Source organism: Epargyreus clarus, unplaced genomic scaffold, assembly GCF_041222505.1.
Source record: "Epargyreus clarus isolate Ecla_fem2 unplaced genomic scaffold, WU_Ecla_fem_2.2 ptg000033l, whole genome shotgun sequence".
Taxonomy (NCBI): Eukaryota; Metazoa; Arthropoda; class Insecta; order Lepidoptera; family Hesperiidae; genus Epargyreus; species Epargyreus clarus.
In genome coordinates, this window is record NW_027332238.1 from 1,944,775 (window position 1) to 1,970,906 (window position 26,132).

The following is a 26,132-nucleotide window of genomic DNA, read 5'->3' on the forward strand; positions in this document are numbered from 1 at the left end:
GATCACTTGCTTAAACGGTGAAGGAAAAACACATTACGGTTCAAGAGATAGAGCCCTGTGAGAGACAGACAGCGAAAGCTTATGTAAGCCATACACACTACTGTCTACCGGACAGTTTACCTGCGCAGGTTTACCTGTACAGGTTAACCGCACGTCGGTAGCGTGTATGGACGTTCCGGTGTACCGTACGGTGTTCAGTTGTGTTAAGATGGCATCGACTGAAGACCATGACGCACCGTACGGTGGCTAACGAAAATATTGATTTTTGATCTCGCGCCGGTTGCCTGTACAGGTTCAAAACCTGCAGGTCTATTCTCACACACAGTCCGGTGTATCTGCGCAGCATACTTGAACAGATAAACCTTTCCGGTGCACCGTAGTGTGTATAGCAGGCTCTAATAAATTATTTTTATCGTTTTTTTCTTTCTTTCTTTTTGTTTATACAGATAACTGTTTACTTACAGGTACGACATGGGCAACGAGACCAAAGCACGAACATCAAGATGGGCGGAGAATGTGACACATTTAATATGGATGAACGATACAGAAAGTAAGTATTTATACACAAAGTAGATAACGATCATGCAGTATATTTTTTATACTATAGGAGTAGCAGACGAGCATGCAGTCCATCTGATGGTATGTTACTGCCGTATGGACATCTGTAATCTATCCCAGATAAGATTAGATTTTTGCGGTCAGTCACAGATGCGCCGCTACCCCTGAAGACTAAAGCTGGAATGCTTCGGTTTAGTATGTCTCCCTTACCACACTTCAAAGCGAACACAGCAGCGCTACAGTGCTGTTATGACAGTAATAGGTGTGGGGGAGTCAAAGCCTAACGGGTTCTACCTTCAATATTCCATCCGATGGTAAGTCACTATTGCATGGACGTCTATAATAACCACAGGATTAGATTCCTATTCTAGTCCTGGAGGTTAGCGGCAGCATTACTGAAGACTAAGTTGGAACGCTTCATATTTCCCTTACATTTTAAACCAGAACACAGCAGCGCTACACTCCCATTATAAATCAGATTGGTAAAGCGAAATTTCCCGACTATAGTCTGATTCATAATTAGGTGTTCAAAATGTAAACAAAGAAATGTCACTGTCAAAATACGATTACAGGTATTGCAAACCCTAAGATGTTAATTTCTTAGGGTTTGCACAAACAAAAACTTTCACAAACTCAACAAAAACAGACACTTAAAAACTGCACACAATTTAAAAAAACGCACTATGAAAACAAGAAAACATTCGAGTTTGACCACGGTCACCAAAATTAATAATATCAACTACGAAACTTAAAAATGGCGGCACAAAAAATGTTATGGATCCCGATTGTGTTACCATTATCACATTTTAATTTTCTACCATAATTCTTGTTTTTTATTATTATTACTCTATGAAATGAAATTGAATTAATACAAATATTGGAAAATGTGAATTGATTTTAATTTATTTAGATTATTATTTTATTATCGTTGTATTAATTTAATATTGTCAAAAATAAGAAACTATCATTTGAAACACATTTTCTTGATAGGTCAACACCTTTGTTTACATTTTGGACACCTAATTATGAATCGGACTATAGCTAGGTTATGCCTAAGTAGTGATTATGCTACAATTCTCAGTTCGGAGCTTGTATATATGCAACATGTTGAGAAAACTTCGATAGCGTGATTCAGAAACGTGTAGCGCCATCTCTTGTCGAGTTGCAGACAGCAGAAAGGCCGAACAGAAGAGCGAGACACTGCTCTTTTGAATTAACAATGATTATACGTTTTTTGGATTTTGATTGTTTTTTTTTGTTTTCAGTGGTGATACCAGAATTGGGTAAACATAAATGGGTGAGGTATAACGTGGGTGCTCGCGGCCTGTACAGAGTAGCGCCCCAAGATAGGAGTGTTACTGAGGTAAATATCATTATTATATAGTTATTATTATATAAACCATTATCTAAACATATATAACTCAAAGGTGACTGACTGACTATCAACGCACAGCCCAAACCACTGGACGGATCGGGCTGACATTTGGCATGCAGGTAGATGTTATGACGTAGGCATCCGCTAAGAAAGGATTTTGATCAATTCTACCCCCAAGGGGATAAAATAGGGGATGAAAATATTTCTTCGTAACGCGAGCGTAGCCGCGGGGAAAAGCTCGTAACAAGATATAACTTCTAACATACATTCTTCTTCATGTCATAGACATCAGATACAGCAGCCAAGCGGGCAGCAGAGCTATACGACGCAGGTGCACCAGCTGAACGAGCATTATTACTGGATGACGCCTTCGTCCTCAGTCGCGCTGGTCGCTTACCAGCTAGCAGAGCTGTTGCTGCTGCTGGTAAGAGCCTAATAAGATTTTTGTTCTATTTGAGCCTAACAATAAAGCAGACGTGCAGACCTGATGGAAAGTAGTCAACGTCGCCTATAAACATTTGCTACACCAAAGGAGTCGCCAATGCATCACCGGCTTTGTATGCGAGCTCTTTTTACATCTTTTTTGAAGAGCTCCATGTCATAGCGCTCCGGGAATACCTCAGGAGAAAGTTCATTCCCCATCTTGCACGTCCGTGGCAAGAACGTCCGTGCAAACCGAACCGTGGAGGACCGCCACGAGTCTAGTTGGTGTGGACGGAACTTCATCCTTCGGCGAGTGGTGCGATGGAGGAATGGTTATGTAGGCACCAGGTCAAATAGTTTCTTGGAACACTCACCATTGATTGAAGCGAAACCAGCAGTAGAGTTGTAAGATGCAGGTGCACCGGCAGAACGAGCGTTGTTACTTGATGACGCCTTCGTCCTTAGCCGAGGTGGTCGCCTACCAGCTAGCAGAGTTGTTGCTGCCGCTGGTAAGTAAATGTAAACGAGCATTGTTATAGTTCGCGCCAAACTGCTAGTCCGCTCTGAAGTTGTTGCGCGCAGGTGTAGTCATGATCCAATGCGGTTGAACACAACTACAAGCATATACTCCGTAGCAACGTAAGGGTACACCAACTGCGCTACGTGTATTAATATCTACTATTTGCTGCTGCGAAGCGATTCGTTTTATATTCAGAGCGGACTAGCAGTTTGGCGCGGACTATACTTGATCACGCCTTCGTCCTCAGTCGCGTTGGTCGCTTACCAGATAGCGGAACTGTTGCTGCTGCTGGTAAGCAAATTATTTTATACGATACCAAACGAACATGCATTCCACCTGATGGTAAGGTTATCCTGATCTATATGGTCCACATGGTAAGTGTGGACCATATAGATCAGGTTCTACCTGAAGCCGATTACTAGCGTTGCCACGTAAAGACTGAGACACTCGCCTCATGTGTAAGGGTTTTTTTATATATTAGAAGTAGCAGACGAGCATGCAGCCCACCTGATGGCTATCTGTAATCTACTCCAGATAAGATAAGAGTCCTTAATGAGGTCTAGAGCTGGAAAAGTATATCTCCTTCACCATACCCTTCAAACCAGAACACAGCAGCGCTTAACACTATTGTTATTAGGCAGAAATACATGTGGTGTCTCTGAAATCGTATCATATAGGATTCTACCACCTTCAAAGTGTAGGGTTTTTATTTGTAGATGCTCATTTGGTATCTACATTTCTTTAATATAAAAATGTAATATAATAAATGTAATTAAATGTTTTCGTCCACTAGCTCGTCTTAGCACAGAGAGCCACTGGGCCCCCTGGCGGGTAGTTCTCAGCCACCTGTCCTGGTGGAAGGAGCTGCTCAGCGTGTCAGCCTCAGCTCCACATCTCAACCAGCTGCTGAGCACTCTCCACCCGGTAGTGGAGGTGTATACTCTCGCCCAGATCGAGAGCTCCACGCTCAGTGAGGATCAACTGTGAGTGGGTTTTGTATCTTGTGTGTGTGCGTGTGTGTGAGTTTGTTTGTGTGTATCTTTCTCTCTCTATGCCTATGTGTGTTTGTGTGTATGTCACTTTTGAGTTTGCATTTAATACTTTGTATTTGAAGGTAGGAACGGTTAGTGTGTTATGTGTATGTGTGTGTCAGTTGTGAGTTTTCATTTAGTATTTTGTATTTGTAAGTAGGAATGGTAAGTGTTTATGTGAGTGTACGCTTGCGTGTGTGTGTAGGGACGGGGGGTCGTGCATACGTGAGTGGGTGTGTGTGTCAGTTGTGAGTTTGCATTTGTATAGTCTGATTCATAATTAGGTGTCCAAAATGTAAACAAAGGTGTTGTCCTATCAAGAAAATACGTTTCAAATGGTAGTTTCTTATTTTTGACAATATTAGATTAATACAACAATAATAAAATAATAATCTAAAAAAATTAAGATCAATTAACATTTTCTAATATTTATATTACCTCAATTTCGTACTGTAACTGTATGGAATACAGTAATAATAATAAAAAACAAGGTTTATGGTAGAAAATTAAAATGTGAAAATGGTAACACAATCGGAACCCAAGACATTTCTTGTGCCGTCATTTTTAAGTTTCGTAGGTGATGTTATTCATTTTCGTGATTGTAATCGAACTCAAATGTATTATCATTTTCATAGCGCGTTCATTAAATTGAGAATAATTGTAAAGTTTTCGTTTTTTGTTGAGTTTGTTAAAGTTTTTGTTTCTTGTTAATTTTGACAGTGACATTTGTTTGTTTACATTTTGGACACCTAATTATGAATCAGACTATAGGTAGTAATGGTAATTGTGTATGTGTGTGTGTGTGTGTGGTTTGAACCTCAGCCTCTTAATCTTAGTTTCAAATCCAAGGCGCGTTCGGAGTTTGATGCGTATTAGAAATTAAGTAAATCAGGAGGAGGAAACCTGCATGCTTGTGAGCTTAAAAAACGTTTGAAGTTCATTTTACGATTTGTTTTAACGTTATAACGATAATTCGTTATTGTCATATTAAACAATATTTAACTAGTCGTTATCGTTATAAAGTTTAACTGTTATTCGTTATTTGCTTTAGTTATATGCTATCCGTTATACGTTATAATCATTTCTTATTTTTAATATTGTAGATGGCTCAGTGGCGCCCTCCTGACGTCAGGAGTAGAGTGGGGGAACGAGAACGTGACCCGACAGGCGGTTGAGCTGTTTGACGCGTGGGTGAACGATAATGAGACGATACCGGAGATATATCAAGAGGTATGTGTTATGTGACAGTGGTAGAGACATGGCCTTTTCATCGAGGGGTCTTAGGTTCTAATCTAGGCATCTTTATTTTTTCATAGAATTAGATATTAATTATCACTTGTATTGATGACGTGGTGTATGAAAATATCGAGAGGAAACCTGCATACCAAAGAAATTTGAAATAAAAGTTCTCAAAGGTATGTGAAGTATATCGATACTCGTCGAGTCCTCTACCAAGTCTTCTACTAAGTCTACTATGTGTGTCAGCTTAGCCCTTAGGGTTAGCGGCACATCTGTGGCCGACCTCGGGTAGGTATCTAAACCTATTTGGGGTTGATTACAGATGGCCATGGCCGGCAGTAGGTACTTAACATCAAGTGGATTGCAAGCTCGTCTGCCACTCCTATATTATAACAAAAAAACTTTGAGGTTGATTATCGATATCCATGGGCGGCAGTAGCTTACCATGGGGTAGACCGCATGCTCGTCTGCTACTCCTATATAATAATAATGTCGTTTCCAGGGTGCCTTCCTAGCCGGGGTCCGGACGCACGGCGAGGAGGGCTGGGCGGCGTGCTGGCGAGCCCTCCTCACCTCTGTGGCGGCGCCCCGCCCTATATACTCCCATACTGCGTTGCTAGCGGCGTTAGCATCGCCGACGGACGACTGGCTGTTTTATAGGTGAGTTGGTTTGAGGAGCGGTGGTTTTGGGGAAATGTTAAGTAATGTTGAAAGTTTGAGAAGCGTTGGTTTTTCTTTTGTTGTTGATATACTTATTTAATGTTTATTTTTTAAAGCTTGATGTAACTTTTTGATTTTTATCAACTCTGTAATTATTTCTAACTAGTTTTTGCCCGCGGCTTCGCCCGCGTTTAAAAGAAAATAATATAACATGCATAAAACTGAAAATTCGTACCTTCAACTTTGCTAAAGATCATTACTTGATCAAATGCATAGTTTACAATTCAATCCTTACTAATATCGAATAAAAAAATCGATGTTTTGGGGCCAAAATATCGATTCCCCGATTAATCGATCTTAGATCTCTTAGTTCCGTGGGATTTTCGGGATAAAAACTATCCTATATCCTTTCTCGGGTCTCGACTATCTTTGTACAAAATTTCATTAAAATGAGTTCAGTGGTTTGGGCGTGAAGAAAAGACAACCAGACAGAAGACAGACAAACAGACAGACAGACAGACAGAGTTACTTTCGGATTTATAATATTAATAAGGATTTGTATTTAGATTTTATGAATTTTTATTTTTATTAAGAAACAGAGCATGTTATTTTTTTTGTAAGGTTGTTTACGAAAACGAATAACGTCCTAATTATAATTTTAACTATTCATTTAAAATAACGAAACTCAAAAATATATTCAACAACAATGTGAATATTGTATATTTTATTAAATAAGTAGCAACATTGTAAAAGTAAATTTTAATTCGACTTGTCGAGGGCACTACCGTGCTCCCAGATTTTCCATTTTTAACTGTGTAATCGTTTTATTTTTATTTTTTTTAGGTTCGCGTATACAGTGGTATCGAAGGAAGCGCAACGTGGCCATGATTGGCCACTGTGGGCCTCCACACTGTGTTCGGCTGCTTGCAAGTGAGTTTGATTATATAATTTATTTTCCCACTAGTTTTTGGCCGCGGCTTCGCCCGCGTTTACAAGAAAATAATATAACATACTAACATACATAAAACTGTAAATTCGTGCCTTCAACTTTACTAAAGATCATCACTTGATCAAATACATAGTTAAGGATTCAATTCTTACTAATATCAATTAAAATAATCGATGTTTTTGGTCCAAAAGGTCGATCCTCCGAATAATCGATCTTAGATCGCCATCCCTAGTTGCCGTCTGATTTGCGGGATAAAAACTATCCTATGTCCTTTCTCGGGTCTCAGACTATCTTTGTACAAAATTTCTTTAAAATCGGTTTAGTGGTTTGGGCGTGAAGAAGAGACAACCAGACAGACAGACAGACAGACAGAGTTACTTTCGGATTTATAATATTATTAGTAAGGATAAGGATTTACAGTGATTTTTTTAAAAGAGCCCGGTTGGTGAAATCCGACACTGACTATTACGTTAGATTTAAAAATAGTCTGGCAAGAAATTATTGTCAAATGTAGATTTTTGATTGAATAAACATTGGATAGATTAGAGTTCGCGCCGAACGTCTAGTCATCTCTGAATATAGAAACGAGTCCCGTCGCAACAGCAAATTGCTGCTCTCGCCTGCGGGCACATCGCGCAATTAGCCCTTACGTTGCTACGGAGTATATACTACGGAGTTTGCACGGACGTTCTTGCCGCGGACGTGTAAGCTGTGGAATGAACTTCCTCCTGAAGTATTCCCGGAGCGCTATGACATGGGGCTCTTCAAAAAAGGTGCAAAAAGAGCTCTCACACAAAGCAGGGGATGCATTGGCGACTCCTCTGGTGTTGCAAATGTCCATAGGCGGCGTTGACTACTTTCCATCAGGTAGCACGTCTGCCTAATCGTTAGGTTAAACGATAAAAAAAAAAAAACTCGTAGTTGTGTTCGACCGCATTGGCTTCTGATTATATCTGCGCGTAACAACTTTTAGAGCGGACCAGAAGTTTGGCGTGGTCTATACTGTAACGCCATCTAGTAGCCGATGTCTAAATCGAGTTACTTTTTTTATAATATAGGAGTAGCAAACGAGCATCCAGTCCACCTGATGGTAAGTGGCTACTGCCGCCCATGGACATCCGTAATCAACCCCAGATAGGATTAGATATTCCTACGTGAGGCCGGCCACAGATGCGCCGCTACCTTGAGGACTTAGCTGGAATGCCTCGGATAAGTCTCGCTTTACCACACTTCGAACCAGAACACAGCAGCTTAACACAGCTGTTATAACAGAAATAGGTGTGGCGGTGGTGCCGCCGGAGTCAAACAAAAAGTTATTAAGTTAAGATTAAAACTACTTCGCAACAATCCGCTACAAATATGTATGATGCTATATATTTAAACCATGCAGTATGTACCACCCTCCTTCCCTCAAAGGATGCGTGCAGATGCAAAAATTAATATTAAAAGTATACACCACCAATGACCACCATACATACCACCATCAACACGTGTTTCGCTCCAAAACGGAGCATCATCAGGGTAAGTTGACTCTACGACGGTTAATCGTTAAGTGACGCTGTGAACCTAATGCATGCCTTTATAATGGTATCCAACTCTCCCCTCCACAAATATATATGAAATGTAACTGATGACAGTTGTGCGATAATAAGGTTATAGATTAATTATTCGCATTAAATATGCGAATATCTGTTTATTGATTGTTGTTACTGAAGTAAAGGAGAGCTGGATACATTGATTTGTTTATTCAGCAGTGCAATCCTGGTCCATTCTCATTCACTGTTCAGGCAGTTCTGTTCTGGGACGCCCTGCCCGTGCACATCAGAAATTTCCCAGCAAAGCTATTTTCAAAAAACTTGTCCGAGAGCATCTGAGCACTTCATCTGACAAATAAAGCTTCTTTTTTTCTCTCTTATACTTATATGTATATTTATTTATTATATTTTAAACATATTTATGTATGTATGTATAAAATATGTATATTATTTATTTATCCTTAATGTATTGTATTATTTATTTATTTAACACCTGCCGCAAATTCTCTCCAATCACCAAGGGTTGACTGGTAGAGAATGCCATTAGGCATTAAGTCTGCCCTGTTGTAATATAACTTTGTGTTACTTTTACAATAAATAAATAAATAAATGAATGAAAGAATGAATGAATGAATGCATGAATGAATGAATGAATGAATGAATGAATGAATGAATGAATGAATGCATGAATGAATGAATGAATGCATGAATGCATGCATGAATGAATGAATGAATGAATAAATGAATAAATAAATAAATAAATAAATAAATAAATAAATAAATAAATAAATAAATAAATACATACATACATACTCGTTAACCAAGAACAAAGAGTTCTACCACCTTCATGACTGTTGTACGTCCCTCTCCGGCAGATGGCGCGGCGCGGCGGGCGCGTGGCGCGTGCTGTCGCTGCAGGCGCTGCCGCCGCCCGCGCTGCTCGCCGCCGCCAGATGTCTCTACCAGCCGGGGGATTACTACCGGGTGAGTTGGTTATATTTATATTTGAAGGTGGTAGAACCCTTTGTGGCTCGACTCCGGCGGCACCACCGCCACACCTATTTCTACCTAATAACAGCAGTGTTAGGCGCTGCTGTGTTCCGGTTTGAAGGGTGTGGTAAGGGAGACAGACTTTTCCGAGGCGTTCCAGCTTAGTCCTCAGGGGTAGCGGCGCATCTGTGGCCGACCTCAGGTAGGAATATCTAATCCTATCTGGGGTTTATTACAGAGGTCCATGGGCGGCAGTAGCCACTTACCATCAGGTGGACTGCATGCTCGTCTGCTACTCTTATATTATAAAAAAAAAGGTAGATCATACAGATGTTACAGTCACATCACACTGATCACGTACACTCTAGCTTAAGGGGCTTAAGGGTCCACCCCGGGCCTCCGATCCTGGGGAACCTCCAAACACAGCTAAAAAAAGGTCGTCAGAATCAAACAGTCTATGAAATGTGTATCAATCAGCGAAAAAAAGGTAACCGAATCACAGGCGAATAATCCTTACACACATTTGTGAAATGTAAAATAAAATAAACTTTTTACACTGGGGACCTCCATAGTTGTTTTTTTTTTTTTTTTTTTATATTTAACCTAACGATAAGGCAGACGGGCTACCTAATGGAAAGCAGTCACCGTCGCCTATGGACATTGCAACACCAGAGGAGTCGCCAATGCATCGCCGGCTTTGAAGGAGAGTTCTTTTTACACCCCTCTTGAAGAGCCCCATGTCATAGTCCTGAGGGAATACCTCAGGAGGAAGTTCGTTCCACATTTTGCACGTACGCTATTATTACGTTATTATATTGGACACAAAATTGTTGGTTATTAATAATTGTACTAATCGGGGGATTACTACCGGTTGAGTTATGAGTTAAGTTAGATAGATCAACAGATCACAGTCACATCACACTGATTCATGTACCGACCACACAATTCCGGATTATTAATAATTTACTGTAATAATATTTAGTTCACGGAGAACTAATATACCTATAGTCCGATTCATAATTAGGTGTCCAAAATGTAAACAAAGGTGTTAACCTATCAAGAAAATATGTGTCAAATGGCAATTTCTTATTTTTGACAATATTAAATTAATACATCGATAATAAAATAATAATCTAAATAAATTAAAATCAATTCACATTTTCCAATATTTATATTAACTCAATTTAATTTCATACAGTAATAATAATAAAAAACAAGATTTATGAGAGAAAATTAAATTGTGATAATGGTCACACAATCGGCATCCAAAACATTTTTTATGCCGCCATTTTTAAGTTTCGTAGTTGATATTATTCATTTTCGTGATCGTGATCGAACTCGAATTTTTTCTAGTTTTCATAGCGCGTTTTTTTAATTGTGTGCAGTTATTAAGTTTTTGTTTTATGTTGAATTTTGTGAAAGTTTTCGTTTCTTGTTAATTTGTTAAGGTTTGCAATACCTGTCATCGAATTTTGACAATGACATTTCTTTGTTTACATTTTGGACACCTAATTATGAATCAGACTATAATAATTACTATCAACATTTTTACAGTTCAAGGAGTTATTCAGCGACTTGCGGGGAGGTTCGAGTGCGTTGGACACGATAGCACTGAACGCGGCTTGGGTACAACGGGCCGATGCGGACCTTAGCAGATATTTTAGTGCGATTAATAAACAATAAGGGTACTAAACTTGGCTCTGACAACTACCGTGCCCTCGAAATTGTCTCCTTGGCTTCGATTTTACAACAGTTATGTCCCCAAAAATTGTATAAAGGTATACACTTGGGTCACTTTTTGCAACTGACGGGCGTCTAAAATTGTATTACAAAATAACAACTAATTTTGGTTCACTTTTTGTAAATGCCGTGCTCCCAAAAATGTATTGAAATATACCTACACAACTTGGCTCCCGTTTTGCAACTACCATTTTGTAACTACAAAATTGTATGTATTGTATACAAGTGTGTGCCCCCCCCCCCAATTGTATAGAATTTAACCTAGAAATGATTAGTAATGTAACTGAGTTATAATATAACTAGAAATTTAATTTATTTATTTTATTTTATTAACTTAAGTTACATAAACTAATTTCCAAAAAAACTCATCAGTATTTGTAAGTGAAAAAATTGTAATGAAAAATCAAAAAAATGTCCCGTTTTTATATTAATTACTTATAAACATAAGTAATTATTTATCATGATAAACTCTATTAAATGTTTCATATAAACATATACATACATATTATTATTATATGTAAGTCTAGAATAAGTCTGACTTGGAAATACGTCAAAAACAGACTAAGTTTAGTCTTTAACTAAATTTTCTTATGTACTTTTAGATATCAAATTTTTTTTCGAGTACTGTCAAAATATGAACTTTTATTTAGCTTTTAGTTTTATTATCTTACTTTTTTTTTTAACTTTAACTTTTAAAATACAAAAATATACCTAATATTTATAAAATTCTTTACATAGTGAACCTTTCATTTATTATTACGTAATTTTTCAATCATCTATAACTAAAATCAAATATCAAATTTCAAGATTTTTTCAAGAACTTAAGTTTCCATTTTGACAAGTTAGCGTTAGTCGAAAACTTTTTTTGTATTTAAAACTCATACTAACATCAATTTTTAATAATCAATCTATCTGATCTTTATCCCAAGATCGATTGTTGACAATGTCTTTGTACTAAACATTGTGCGATTCCGATCTTCTAAAGTCTTAGTATGAAGAAATTTTCGAATGTTTATCATTGACAGGCATTGATGGATTGATTATTGTATAGTCCGCGCCAAACTGCTAGTTCGCTCTGAAGTTGTTGCGAGCTGGTGTAGTCACACAATTTGCTATGGCGACGCGATTCATTTCTATATTCAGAGCGGACTAGCAGTTTTACGTGGGCTATAAAATACTTAGGAATACAAGTTCATATTTCTATCATGTGGCTGTAAGATTAAATATCTTTAAATGAACTTTACTGCCAAATGAAAAGTGTTTCATAAAATGTATTAAGTAAAGTAAATTAATAATTAATAATCATACGCCTTCATTCTACATTAATATTATATTTTAGTTCATTTACCTAAGTTGGGACGTGAAATTGTAAAAGAAATATCAAAATATTTTATTATTTTTTGTTAGAATGCCTCTACAATTTTCTATACTGACCGGAATGCCTGACGTCCCGACCGAAACGCGTAACGTTACGTGTGGAACGCCTAACGTTCCGAGTGGAACGCCTAACGTTCCGAGTGGAACGCCTAACGTTCCGAGTGGATTGCCTAACGTTTCAAGCGGAACTCTTAATGTCTCGACCGGAACGCCTGACGTTCCGTACAGAACGCCTAACATTCCGAGTGGGACGCCCAACGTTCCGTATGGAACGCCTATCATCCTGAGTGGAACGCTAAACGTCCCGACCGGAATGCCCAACGTTTTGAGTGGAACGCCTAATGTTCCGAGCGGAATGCTTAATGTTCCAACTCACCAGCGAAATATTTTAAAGACATTTTAAGTTTCTCCTTCAGAGGTAACGCCGTCACACCTATTTCTGTTATAACAGCAGTGTAGCGCTGCTGTGTTCTATTTTGAAATTAAAGACACTAACGCTGGTTATTGATAATCGATCTATCTTTTTTAACCAAAGATAGAAAGGCAAAAGTATGAAGAAATTATCGAATGTTGATCTTTGGATAAACACTGGATAGATCGGTTATAAATAACGCGCGTTTATTGTAAATAGATAAAATTCATTAACCTACTGTAATCTTCCATATTAATCCTATCATACATAATATGACATATATAACTATATAAATAAGTAGTACACTGATTCAAAGACGCACAGAAAAATATTTATTGAAATATTATGAAGTGTTTCGATTTTATTACAATTATAACTAGACATCTTTAGATAATAATGTATTAGTACTTCACGTTCACAAACTTTCCCAACTCTGATTAAAAAAATAAAATAAAAAAAATAAAAATTTATTCAAGAAATGCTTATAATTAGGTATTACAAAACATCGTTAATACTAAACATTTCTTTGTATATTTTCTATTTATGCAGTGACTGGTGCCTTTAAAAATGCCTGTAGCAGGAGGCTCCGCTCTTCCATATCTCTAACCGTTATTAATATGAAATGTTGAAGCCCTAATCATATCGTAGGGTTACAAACATTTAAGATAGAAAAAAAAAGTTTACATAATTATTTTCTATCGCCAATAATTTAATTACAAAGTACGTGTGTGTGTGTGTGTGTATTGTACTGATTGATTTGAAACTTTGCACACTATCAAGGACCGATGACAATGCAATCATTTGATAACAGTTTCACATTATCCTTTTAGATTAATTAATTCTCTAATTTCTGAATTTGTCACAGACTAAAAATCCTTACTTCCTTACTATAATATTATAAATCCGAAAGTAACTCTGTCTGTCTGTCTGTCTGTCTGGTTGTCTCTTCTTCACGCCTAAACCACTGAACCGATGTTAATGAAATTTTGTACAAAGATAGTCTGAGACCCGAGAAAGGACATAGGATAGTTTTTATCCTGGAAATCCCACGGGAACTAGGGATGGCGATCTAAGATCGATTAATCGGAGAATCCATCTTTTGAACCAAGAAAATCGATATATCGATATTTTAATTGATATTAGTAAGGATTGAATCGTAAACTATGCATTTGATCAAGTGATGATCTTTAGAAAAGTTGTTGTCTATGAGCCCACGAAAGTTTCAGAGTTGGTACGACCAATTTTCGCCAGATGGCGCCACTGTCATTCGAATGAAGGTACGAATTTTCAGTTTTATGTACGTTAGTATGACATATTATTTTCTTTTAAACGCGGGCGAAGCCGCGGGCAAAAACGAGTGAAAAATAAATAATAGTTAAAAAAACGCGCTTTTATAGCTGATCGAACTAAAAACTAGAAAATAATTTTTAATGACAAAGAGTTTAAGAGTAAAGAGTTTCAATTTAAAGTAAAAAGCGTGGGGTGTACTTTACTGCGGTTCATAACTATTCTCTGATATACAGGGTGAATTTTTCAAACGGGCCTTCAGGGCCAAATCCGAAACTATAAGGATTAGCGAAAAATGCTGAAAGGAGTTACGAGGCCGATTTAGATAAAAACTAAAACTGCATCATTACTTTTTAAAATAACTTTTTCCGTAGCCGGGAATCGAACGAGTTCATTGAAAAAAAATACACCCTCTATATTATTCCACTATCTGATAGTGTTGCTTATAAGGATGAAATTCTAGGAAGTAATGATAAATGACAAACTCACAAATTCACCCTGTATAATTGCCAATAAAATTATTGTAACATTTAAAATATCAATCATCCCACGCTTTTTACTCTGAACTGAAACTCTTAAACCAAAACTCTTTATCATTAAAAATATTTCAGGAGATGAAGCCCTGGGACAGACAGACAGACAGCGGAGGCTTAGTAATAGGATTCCGTTTTTACCTTTTGGGTACAGAACCATAAAAATTGTAACATTTCCATGACTAATAAATATTCAACAATAAAACATTTAATTTAATGATGTCTAATTATGATTTAATGAAAACTTTAATGCTATTGAATCATATTATTATTAAATATTATAAGAAGGTATTATTAATAATAGCATTTACTTTAAGTAACTTATCCTTTAGAATTTAAAACTTAAATAATTCTTAAAACATTGTTTTCTCTTATTAATTATTATTTATTTTGTTTTATTTCAATTATTTTATAATTTAATAATAGTAAAAATGTGTTTACTTATTTTAGCGTCAAATCTAGTCAATTTATTTTATTAATTTAATTTTAAAAAGTCATACTAATTAAGATTAATTATGTATTTTGATAGTTATAAAATGTCTTCTTACTTTAATAGTAGATATTTAGTTTATTTTGAATATAAGTCGTTTTTGTAGTACTACAATTAAATAAATAATCTACAATTCCTTTAGTATCTTCTCATAGATGTGAAAAGAGCCTTAAATTTAACTAAGGCTAATTTCAGGCTATACCTGAAGTCTGCGTTGCTGCGAGTAACTAAGTTGGAACGCCGTATGTTCCTTGTTACTTGATGGTGGTAGGAATTCTGTGTTCTACTAACTAATTTAATTTACCCCCGACATAACAACAAAATATTTAAATTTTTAACTTGTTATAGTAAATATTGAATTTGAAATTGGCAATATTTCTATTTCTCTTTCATTCATTTTGTATACTTAATATGGTTCACCCTTTGTGGTTCGACTCCGGCGGCACCACCGCCACACCTATTTCTGTTATAACAGCAGTGTTAAGCTGTATTCGGTTTTGGAGTGTGGTAAGGGAGACACGAGGTGTTCCAGCCTAGTCCGCAGGTACCCCTGCGGACTAGGCTGGAACGCTGGCTGGCGGCAGATAGGATTAATATTCCTCAGATAGGAATATTAATCCTATCTGGGGTTAATTACAAATGTCCATTGGTGGCAGTAGCCACTTATCATCAGGTGGACTGCATGCTTGTCAGCTACTGCTACGTTATAAAAAAACGAACTCCTCGATAGTAGCAGAGCATCTGTGGCCGACCTCGGGTAGGATTATATTCTTATCTGGGGTGTTTACAGATGTTCAGTGGTGCCGCTGGACTCGGACCACAAAGGGTTCCTTTAAAACGTATCGGTGGTATATTAAATTGTTTTGTTCATACTTTTGTGTAACTAGTAAATGTACTTAAATATATTTGTTTTTAGAAATAAAGTAGAAATTGAGTAGTAGCGATACTGGCGTTATATTTGTTAAAACAAGAAATATAATAATACAATTGGCCAAGTGCGACCCGAACTCGCACATGGAGGATTCCGTATCACTATTAATACGCTTTTTTTACCATGCTTTTATTAGTTTGGGTTGTATCTATGTATGTATGTAACGGAATCTTTGAACTCGATTTTTACCTAGTTTGAACGATCCGATTAATTTAAAATTTTGAACAATTATCAAGAACCGATGACAATACACGATTTTAATAATTGTATCCCATCCTCCTCATCAGGATCGTCAGGAATCAGGATTAACGATTTTCCTTGTGCGATTTTAACGTGGTTCTTAGTTTTTTAACTATATTTTTTATTTTTATTTTTAGTCATAGGTTAGTAAAGATACCGCCCGCCTTGAAATTGAATGAAGCCACAAACGCCTTATTTTAGTAAGTTCTTTTTTTGAATCCTTGACAAATAAAAACATTTTTAGAGAAATTTTACGAATAAATAACTAATACTGCGTAATTTACATAATAAATAAATAAGTATTTCAAATATTTTAGGGACATATTAGCACGGAGATGTGGCAAAACTTTTACGCAACTATTTCAATTCTCAAAACTGGGTACATCTTCTTGTTAGGAGTGAGTAATCTTTACTAATCTATGTTTTTGGTGTTTATTATTATAACAGCCATTGAAGTAACTGGATTGAACTGTCTATCTATTAGAGTTCTGTCGCTAAACCTAAAATCGCTGTAAAATAACGGTTTCTTGCAAAATTCCATCCCTGGTAAAATTTGAATTTTGCATTTCCAAAACAATATAGAAATGTGTCGTTACTACTCTTCAATCTTATTGTCTATGAATTTTTGACTAAAAATTTTTCAAAAAAAAAAAAATGTGTCACAACTGGACGGAATAATGAAATTAGTGACCAAAATCTAGTAAAAATTACATTTCTATATTTTTGTAAAATGAAAAAATCTTTTACATTTTTCTATTGTAGAATTCGTAAAATTCCGACCAGTAGGCATTTTAGCTTAGCAAATATCATAATCGGTTGTGTTATAACTGATGTATTAATGTTAGATGTAAAGTCCGTGCCAAACTTCTAGTCCGCTTTGAAGTTGTTGCGTGAAGGTTTATTTATAGACGGGCCATTACGAACGTGCGAACCGAGTCATAAAAGATGACGTCAAAGGTATGTGACAATGCCGCACAACTCGATATCGATAAAGATGCAGCTCGGACGCAGGTAGTTATAATAAAGGACGCTTTCTTTGATGACTATTGTAATAATGCAAAAATATAAATATGGATGTTAAAAGGACGTTTTAAAATCATCCTAAAAATATTTTTGCATTATTTCCTTAACCTTTCTTTGATTACCTGCTATTGACTATTGACAAATCCGTTTGTTGTTACGCACAACACTAGTGTGAGCGAGAGTTTCGATATGCCCATAAGTGTGAACGAGAGATCTGATAAAAATGATTTATTCACTTCGCACGTTCGTAATGGCCCGACTATAGCATATACTTCGTAACGTAAGGGCACACTAACGCAGGGCGTACCGGAGGGCGAGAGCAGCGGAGGGTGCCGGGGGACCGCGGTGTCTTCGTCCCGCTGATCTACAATTTGCTTGCGACGCGACTCGTTTCTATATTCGGAGCGGACTAGCAGTTTGGCGCGGACTCTACCGTATTAAATTCCCCAATTTTTTAGTAAAATTGGTAAAAAAATTGCGAAAATTTTAAAATGTTACCATTATATCTACTGACAAGTCATTGATATACATTTATTATTAATATTTCATTAAAATTGTATTTATTTTATTAATTATATACCTAATTAGAAATATTTAGTAGAGATGTGCCGAGTCAGGTCGACTCGAGTCAGTACTCGAGTACTTACATAAACTCGCATACTCGAGTACCAATAGTGATACTCGAGTACCAGTAATACTCGAATACTGACGATACTCGTATACTACAACTACTACTCGTACAAGTAAAAACTTGTTTAATTTTGTGTAGTGAGTGGCGTTTTTTTTTTTGCTCTTCCGTGCTATTGGACTGTATGTTGTGCAAAGTACTCGAGTACTTTGTGAATACTTTGGACTCGAGTACTGACTCGATTCTTTTTTATATGAGTACTAAAGTACTCGAATACCAAAAATGGCCGACTCGGCACATCATTAATATTTAGACTCTCATAGCATTTAAAATATCACTTCAGTTACTTTCAGAATGTTAGTTACTTTTACAAAAAATGACTAATTATACCATCGAAATATTTCGTTTCTTTCTTATTAATTAACTAACAATAAAAAGTGTCCCCTAACCCAAAGCAAATCAAATCAATTTTTTTAATTCAAAATAGGTTCTTTACAGAGCACTTTTTGAATGTCAATACAACTACCACCACTTCACAAGGTGTTTCGTTATGGAGAAGAAGCGGCCAAGATCGATATATAACAATTTCTACTTACTAAAAACACAGATTAGTAAAGATACTTTGCCGCCTTGAAATTGAATGAAGCCACAAACGGCTTATTCGTAACTTCTTTTTTTTAATTCATGACAAATAAAACATTTTTTGAGAAAATTTACGAATAAATAGCTAATACTGCGTAATTTACATAATAAATAAATAATTCTTTCAAATATTTTAGGGACATTTTGGCACGGAGACGTGGCAAAACTTTTTTCGCAACTATTTCAATTGTCAAAACTGGTTACATTTTCTTGTTAGGAGTGAGTAATCTTAACTAATCTATGACTAAAAATGGAAAAATGTCAATTTCTGCCTATCTTCTAGATAATGTCATTTTTTAAATTTTTGGCAAGCAAAAATTGCGTAGACTTTGGCAACTAGTAACGAGTCTTTTACCTATGACTGTCATTGTGGGCGAAAGTTGCGTAGGCAACAATTTGTCGCTTAGGCAACTGAGCAGTTGTTTAAGCCGCTGTCGCTCGGGCGACTATTTTGTGGTTTGAGAGACCTAGAACGTTATGCCTATCACTTTATGAAACAATAATATCAACTTATGACTTTTTATACGATCCACATAACTCATGTGAGTTTGCTATTCCGTGTTTACCTATGGATAAAGGGGGCTTAGGGCCCCTGTTGTAAGAGGGGCCCCAAAAGCCAATATATTCGTTTACACCCTAAGATGTATACTCAACATTTCTAAATTGATATGTTGATCATTCACTGGTATGGTTTTATTTTTCCTCACATTACTTTTACACCCAGGGCCCCCAAATTCTTGTGTGCCCGGGGGCCCGCGTTTAAGAGGGCCCTGGATAACAGGACAAGTTTGTATTGCATTCGGAGTTGATTGAAATTCATACTAGACATAAGTTCTAGATATTTTTGAAGTGACTAACTTTCTGAAAGTAACAAAATAAATTAGTTGTTAGAATGTAAGTCTGTGTAACATTTTTTGACTGCTTTTGTAATAAACTTTCCTGATGTAAAATTTGTATTTATTTTTTACCCTATTTTTTGGTAAAAAAAAAAAGGATAAAACTTTCTCATGTGAATTATGATGTGTATGTTTAAAAATAATCAAATTATTTCATTTCTGCGAAATAACAGCAGTGTTAAGCGCTGCTATGTTTTAGTTTGAAGGGTGTGGTGAGGGAGACATTTTCAGAGGCGTTCCAGCTTAGTCCTCAGGGATAGCGGTGCATCGCCCTCGGATAGGAATCTAATCTTATTTGAGGTTGATTACAGATGACCAAGGCCGGCAGTAGCCTTACCATCAGGTAGTCTGCATGCTCGTCTGCTACTCTAATGTTATAAAAAAATATGGTGGTAAGAATCAATTCGACAGGGTAGGTTCGACACCGTCACACCTATCTATCGTGAAGCAGATCTGTGTCGGTGTGCTGGTGTGGATGTACTCAGTGGCGGATTTACCAGCAGGCTGAGTAGGCTTCAGCCTAGGGCGGCAGATTTTTGGGGCGGCAAATTTGGGGACCGACATTTTTTTTTGCTACCTCATAAAAATCAAAAAGATTTTTGCATGACGGTTTTCTGGTCTTCTGATGCCTTACAGATAGAAGTCTGCAACAAATATTGCCGATGACTTTGTTTTCTCACTTGTCATTGCATATTCCGAGAGTGGCAGACTTCCATATTCTGTAAAACAGCTAGTTCGCCGACCCCAACCAGTAATCAGCCTCTATACCCTCTACCCACACTTTTTATGAGTGAAAAGATCGAAATTGCAGAAAATGTATTTTCCTCTTCTTACTATCAACCCATACATGCTTGTCCTACTACTGGTTGGAGCATGCGAAATGAATGGTTTGTATATAATTTTGTGATATACATTCGAATATAGTAAATAATTTAGCGAAAATATTTTTTCTCTGAATGCGGTGTTTTTTTTACTCTTACAATGTTATCACCATATTCTCAAATCCAATAACAGTGTGAGTTACCCTGGTTACCCGAACAAATCGAGGCGAAAAACGAAAACAACATCGAAACAAAAGAAAATAAGCCATGTACGAAACTGTAAAACCATGAATTTTACGCTTGCTAAAAACACTGCGTCGTGATAAAAGACGTTCTCTGTTCTATGTCGTGTGGAGTTAGTAAATGAATATTACAAATTTATGAAATATAAATATCATTGTAATCATATTAAAATTGTGAGTAGGAGTGTCGTGATTTTTACCGGCACATCCAAAATACAGCTGCAACAAAGATAAATAGTAACGTGGCGAATTTTGATAGACAAGGCCTCGATTGGTAGCGCCATGATATAAGCAACAAAACGGCAAACTAACAAAAATATACCTAAAAAATATTTTATGTGGAATTTCAACGAAATTTATGGAAAAAAAATTTAAGACACGACAATTGTAGAAGCAGGGGTGGCAAAAACTGTACAGCCTAGACCTTAAAATTGTTTAAATCCGCCACTGGATGTACTGACTTACATATGAGGAGCGGCTTAGTGCGCACGTGGCACATGTGACCGGCTTCAGGTAGAACCTGCTCTATATGGAGTTGGTTACAGATATCCATGGACAGGAGTGACCATTTACCGACAGATGGTATATGTCAGCGATATCCCACTACCGCACTTTATTAATAAACGGAACGAAACTACTTTAATATGAAAATCGCTTTTATTTACAATTCGAGCAGAGTAACTGCTTACACGACTGATTAAATGCGAATGAATCACGCTCTACCAGCGCGTGAACTTAAATACTACTCGAATGACAAACAGCATAAGAACTACCCTCTCACATCACTTGTTTTGTTATAACAAGTGACGTGATTCACAATAAATTTAACTATTAATAAAATAACATTATATTTAAAATATTGTTTTAAAAATACGAGAATAAATATTTAATATTATTATAATTCATATAATTTATTTGGTATGACTAACAAAGTGTGTTGAAGTACTACCGGAAGTCGTCCATATTTTAATCTAAATATTAATTCCACATTGACAATCAAAATTAACATGATAAACATTAATATTATATATTATAAAATGTCTCGACGCCCATATATACTTGTTTCATTATTATGAAAAAAGTAGTAGAAATAAATAGAATTTTACTACGAAAAAAAAAAAAAAAATATATACGGTCGAATTGAGTAACCTCCTCCTTTTTCGAAGTCGGTTAATTACGAAAATTCAAGACAGAATTTTGTGACAACTATGGAATTCATTACAGTAATTGAATTTTCTATTTCAATGTTACTTCTTACGAGAATTACATTTCCCATTTCATACAAGTCATGCGTTGAATTATAAATGGTTATTTATCTTTTTGACTAGTTTTGCCTCCAAAACGCGTCTCTTATAACTATTTTTGAAGTAATACTTCTTTTGAGGCATTCGGAAAATATGAAAAGGACGATATTTTACTAAAGCGAAATAAATCGTTGGCTATTTTTTTTGGATGTTTTTACTAATGTCGTAAGCTACTCATGAGAGTCCAACTGACACCTGATATACATCTGCGATCAAGATAAGATTAGAATTCTACCTGAGGTCGACCAGAGATGCACCGGTACCTCATCGGACTAAGCTGGAATGCCTCAAAAAAATATGTCTCCTTTGCACGCCCTTTAAACCACAACATAACAGTGCTTAACTCTGTAGTTATTAGGCAGAAATAGGTGTAGCGGTGGTGCCTCCGGAATCGAACCACCAAGAATTCCTCCACCTTTATAATTATTAATTTATATTACTTTATTATTTATTTTTTTATAGGCAAGAAAGTATATCTTCTTCCGTGCGTACAGAAATACTAACACGTTTTTTAACATTTATTTAACGTGTTTATTAAAACCAATGATATGTAATATATCAATGATTAAAACGAATACTTCGAAACGAAAGTCTGTAAACGAGGATGGATCACGAGAAAGTCACAGATAGACAACAAACCTACTTCCAATAATAATAGACAAAATGGCCTATACTTATAATTGTTGCCTGCTACTACGATCTTAGTTTTCGATTTTGTGCTGTGAATAATGTAGACATTGATAATGAAACTTCAATCAGTGTTATTTATTCATTTTTTAATATTAGGTATGTACTTATAAAACTTATTAAGGTAGTTATATATTGCGTCGGGATGCAGCAGCCAGGATACAGAAAGACCGAATTACTTATATATACGTATTTAATCAAAACAGAATATTACATGTTTTGGATTAAATCTAACCTAAATTATAACTGACTATCCTAAGTGACTTGCTGGGGCAATGTTAGCGCCCAGAGTGAATTCCCACGTTCGGGACTATACGATGGAAACGGAGCGGTGGTGCGGAGTCAGCGTTCCCACGGCACGGCGGCGGTACAGGATCGGATGTCTTCTTGATAATTTTGTTTAAGGCGAATTTCTAACTATGGTGATTAAGGCCAATATATAACAAGGTAGAACCCTTTGTAAATCGACTCCGGTAGACCACCACACCTATTTCTGTTATAACAGCAGTGTTAAACGCTGCTGTGTTCTGGTTTGAAGGGTGTGTTAATAAGACATAGGTATTTATCCGAGGTATTCCAGCTTATATCAGGGGTAGCAGCGCATCTGGCCGACCTCAGATAGAAATATCCTATCCTAGGATAATCCTACCTGGGGTTGATTACAGATGTCCATGGGCGGCAGTAGTCACTTAGCATCAGGTGGATTGCATGCTCGTCTGCTACCGCTATATTATAAAAAAAACATATTACTGCTTTATAACAGCAGTTAAGCGCTGCTGTGTTCTGGTTTGAAGTGTGGTAAGGGAGGCATACTTTTCCGAGATATTCCAGCTTAGTAATCAGCAGTAGCGGCGCATCAGTGTCTATCTTTAGGTCGGAATTTAGTCTTATCTAGGGTTGATTACCGATGTCCATGAGCGGCAGCCACTTGCCATCAATTGGGCTGCATGCTTTTGCAACTTCTATATGATATAAACTTAGGATTAATAACAAACTATTTTCTAGGTCCAATTTACAACTTTTATTCTTCCCGCGTAAAATACAACTCTCGCGCCAAGCGCGTTCTTTTTCTTTTTTATGCTAATGCACACAATCTTATAACCCACACAGCCAGTGACTATATAAATGGGCACTTTTTATTATAAAAATAACATATCATGAAAGTAGTACAAAATAATACTATACGTACTAACAGGATAAATAACAATTATAATTTTATGCATATATTTTAACTTCTTTTGTTTCAGTTACACTGAAATCAACAGTTGCCAGGAAAGCCTTACGAACTGTTTATTCCGACAACGATAATAACTTAAACAAATATGATAATTCCGATTTCCAATTCAATTCGTTTACAAGATTGCCATTTTATTTAAATGGCGACGACAGTAACTTCTTTCCCAAAAAACGGGGAAATTACAAAAAGAAGAAACCATTCACCGATTTAACTAGAGATTCGAATGTTGATTTAGATTACGCTAACAATAAATTTGCGATCGACTACCTAGACATTTCGGATCTCCAAAGAAAAGAAAATAGACCACATAACATCGAAATCGTAAAACATATGACACCACAGCTGACGAATGAAGAGAAATTTAAGATTTTAAAACTCTTACAGTTGCGGTCGAGGCGCATGGTGCCTTTACAAAAAAATAATAAACGTTTTTTCAGTTTTGTCGATAGTTTCAGCGATTCCGAAAGCTCAGAGCCGGAATCTAGTACTGAAGTAGAAACGGAAAAATCTGAAGATAAAGAGACTAAAAATAATGCAACCACAAAAACTTCTAAGAGATATCGAATAATAAATAATTCCGAGGAATCTAGCGAAGATAGTAGCAGCGATTCAGATAGAATCGTCTACATACAAGCTCCAGGGAGATTTATAGATGCTGATGATGATTTAAGAAGGCGTTTACCACAGTTCCTCCCGAAAAGAATGCATTGGAACGAAGATGATCATCACAATCTTAGAAACTATTGGATAAAGGGTCCCAGAGGGAAATATCCTAGATAATATTTTCATTATCACTAAAATATAAGTAAATACCAATAATCATATAAGTTTCATTAAAGCATCTATTTACATTCATGTATTCAAACAATCCTTACTCCTTACTAATATTATAAATCCGAAAGGAACTCTGTCTGTCTGTCTGTTTGTTTCTTCTTCACGCCTACCAGTCTGAGACCCGAGAAAGGACATAGGATAGTATTTATCCCGGAAATCCCACGGGAACTAGGAATGGCTATTTAAGATCGATTAATCGGAGAATCGATCTTTTGGACCCAAAACATCGATTATTTTAATCGATATTAGTAAGGATTGAATCGTAAACTATGCATTTGATCGAGTGATGATCTTTAGCAATGTTGAAGGTACGAATTTTCAGTTTTATGTATGTTAGTATGTTATATTATTTTCTTTTAAACGCGGGCGAAGCCGCGGGCAAAAACTAGTTATAACTAAAATACAAGTACAGTAGAAACTCGATTATCTGGCCGTCGGTTATCCGGATTCGCGATTATCCAGACTACCAACCGCAACCAATTATGTGTATATATAACCTAAGAAAATATGCATGTACAAAAATAAATTTTAATGTACCTTTTAATAAGTTCCTAATAAACATTGATTTTCGTTTATATGTACCTAATTATTGTTTTTAATACATAACATTATGTACTACATGTGCACAATACCGGCTGTTCTTATACATTCGATTATCCGGATTTTCGATTATCCGTATTATGCCTTACGACAATAAATAGTCCGGTTAATCGAGGTTCTAAAATCGTACCAATGATCATATAAGTTTCATTAAAACATCTATTTACATTCATTTATTCAAACAATCCTTACTTCTTACTAATATTATAAATCCGAAAGTAACTCTGTCTGTCTGTATGTTTGTCTCTTCTTCACGCCTAAACCACTGAACCGATTTTAATGAAATTTTGTTGAGTTTAATGAAGTTTATATATGTTAGTATGTCATATTATTTTCTTTTAAACGCGGGCGATGCCGCGGGCAAAAACTAGTTCATTTTTTTAACGCTACACTCACAGCCCCACACTAGGATTCCCTGTGTCGTGGGTGCCATGGACACACACAGAGACAAATACACAAACACCCAGACCCAGAAACAGAAACCTAGATCATCATTTAGATTTCTGTCTGGCCGAGGATCGAACCCGGGACCCTCTGCGCGTCAGACCGGTATGGTGACCGCTCCGCCACGCAGTTCATTATAATACAGGCGCGGTTTTGGGGGGTCACGGGGGTCATGACCCCCCAAATCTGTCGAATCCGACTCGCACTTGGTCTGGTTTTTTTCGTAGGGTAACCCTGCATTGCATGGATTCCTGTCAGCCACGGGGGTAGCGAAAGGATATTACCGGACTTTACAATAAATACTAAAATATACATTTAAAAAGCGTTAGAAATAATTATAGTTTAAAAACTAAAAACCACGCTAAAATCGAACAAGGAAAATCGTTACTCCTGATTCCTGACGATCTTGATGAGGAGAATGGGATAGAAATATTAAAATCTTGTATTGTCATCGATTCTTGATAATTGTCAAATTTTTAAATTA

At 36.4% G+C, this 26,132-nt stretch overlaps 2 protein-coding genes across 2 annotated transcripts in view; both read left to right on the forward strand.

Moving 5' to 3' along the window:
* The window catches only part of LOC140755404 (leucyl-cystinyl aminopeptidase), a 38,438-nt gene extending 27,290 nt beyond the window's left edge, over positions 1-11,148 (forward strand). Inside the window, exons 20-28 of the mRNA XM_073090609.1 lie at positions 465-550; positions 1,824-1,921; positions 2,219-2,357; positions 3,670-3,859; positions 5,011-5,137; positions 5,649-5,806; positions 6,650-6,736; positions 9,166-9,274; positions 10,835-11,148. Coding sequence (XP_072946710.1) covers positions 465-550; positions 1,824-1,921; positions 2,219-2,357; positions 3,670-3,859; positions 5,011-5,137; positions 5,649-5,806; positions 6,650-6,736; positions 9,166-9,274; positions 10,835-10,963 — 1,123 coding nt within the window. The 3' untranslated portion in view covers positions 10,964-11,148. The remainder of the gene's footprint in view (positions 1-464; positions 551-1,823; positions 1,922-2,218; positions 2,358-3,669; positions 3,860-5,010; positions 5,138-5,648; positions 5,807-6,649; positions 6,737-9,165; positions 9,275-10,834) is intronic.
* A 9,211-nt stretch (positions 11,149-20,359) lies between these two features.
* Positions 20,360-24,550, forward strand: LOC140755362 (uncharacterized). The gene is made up of 2 exons (XM_073090556.1): positions 20,360-20,366; positions 23,781-24,550. The coding sequence occupies exons 1-2, from the start codon at positions 20,360-20,362 to the stop codon at positions 24,548-24,550; spliced, it is 777 nt and encodes a 258-aa protein (XP_072946657.1).
* The last annotated feature ends 1,582 nt before the right edge of the window (positions 24,551-26,132 follow it).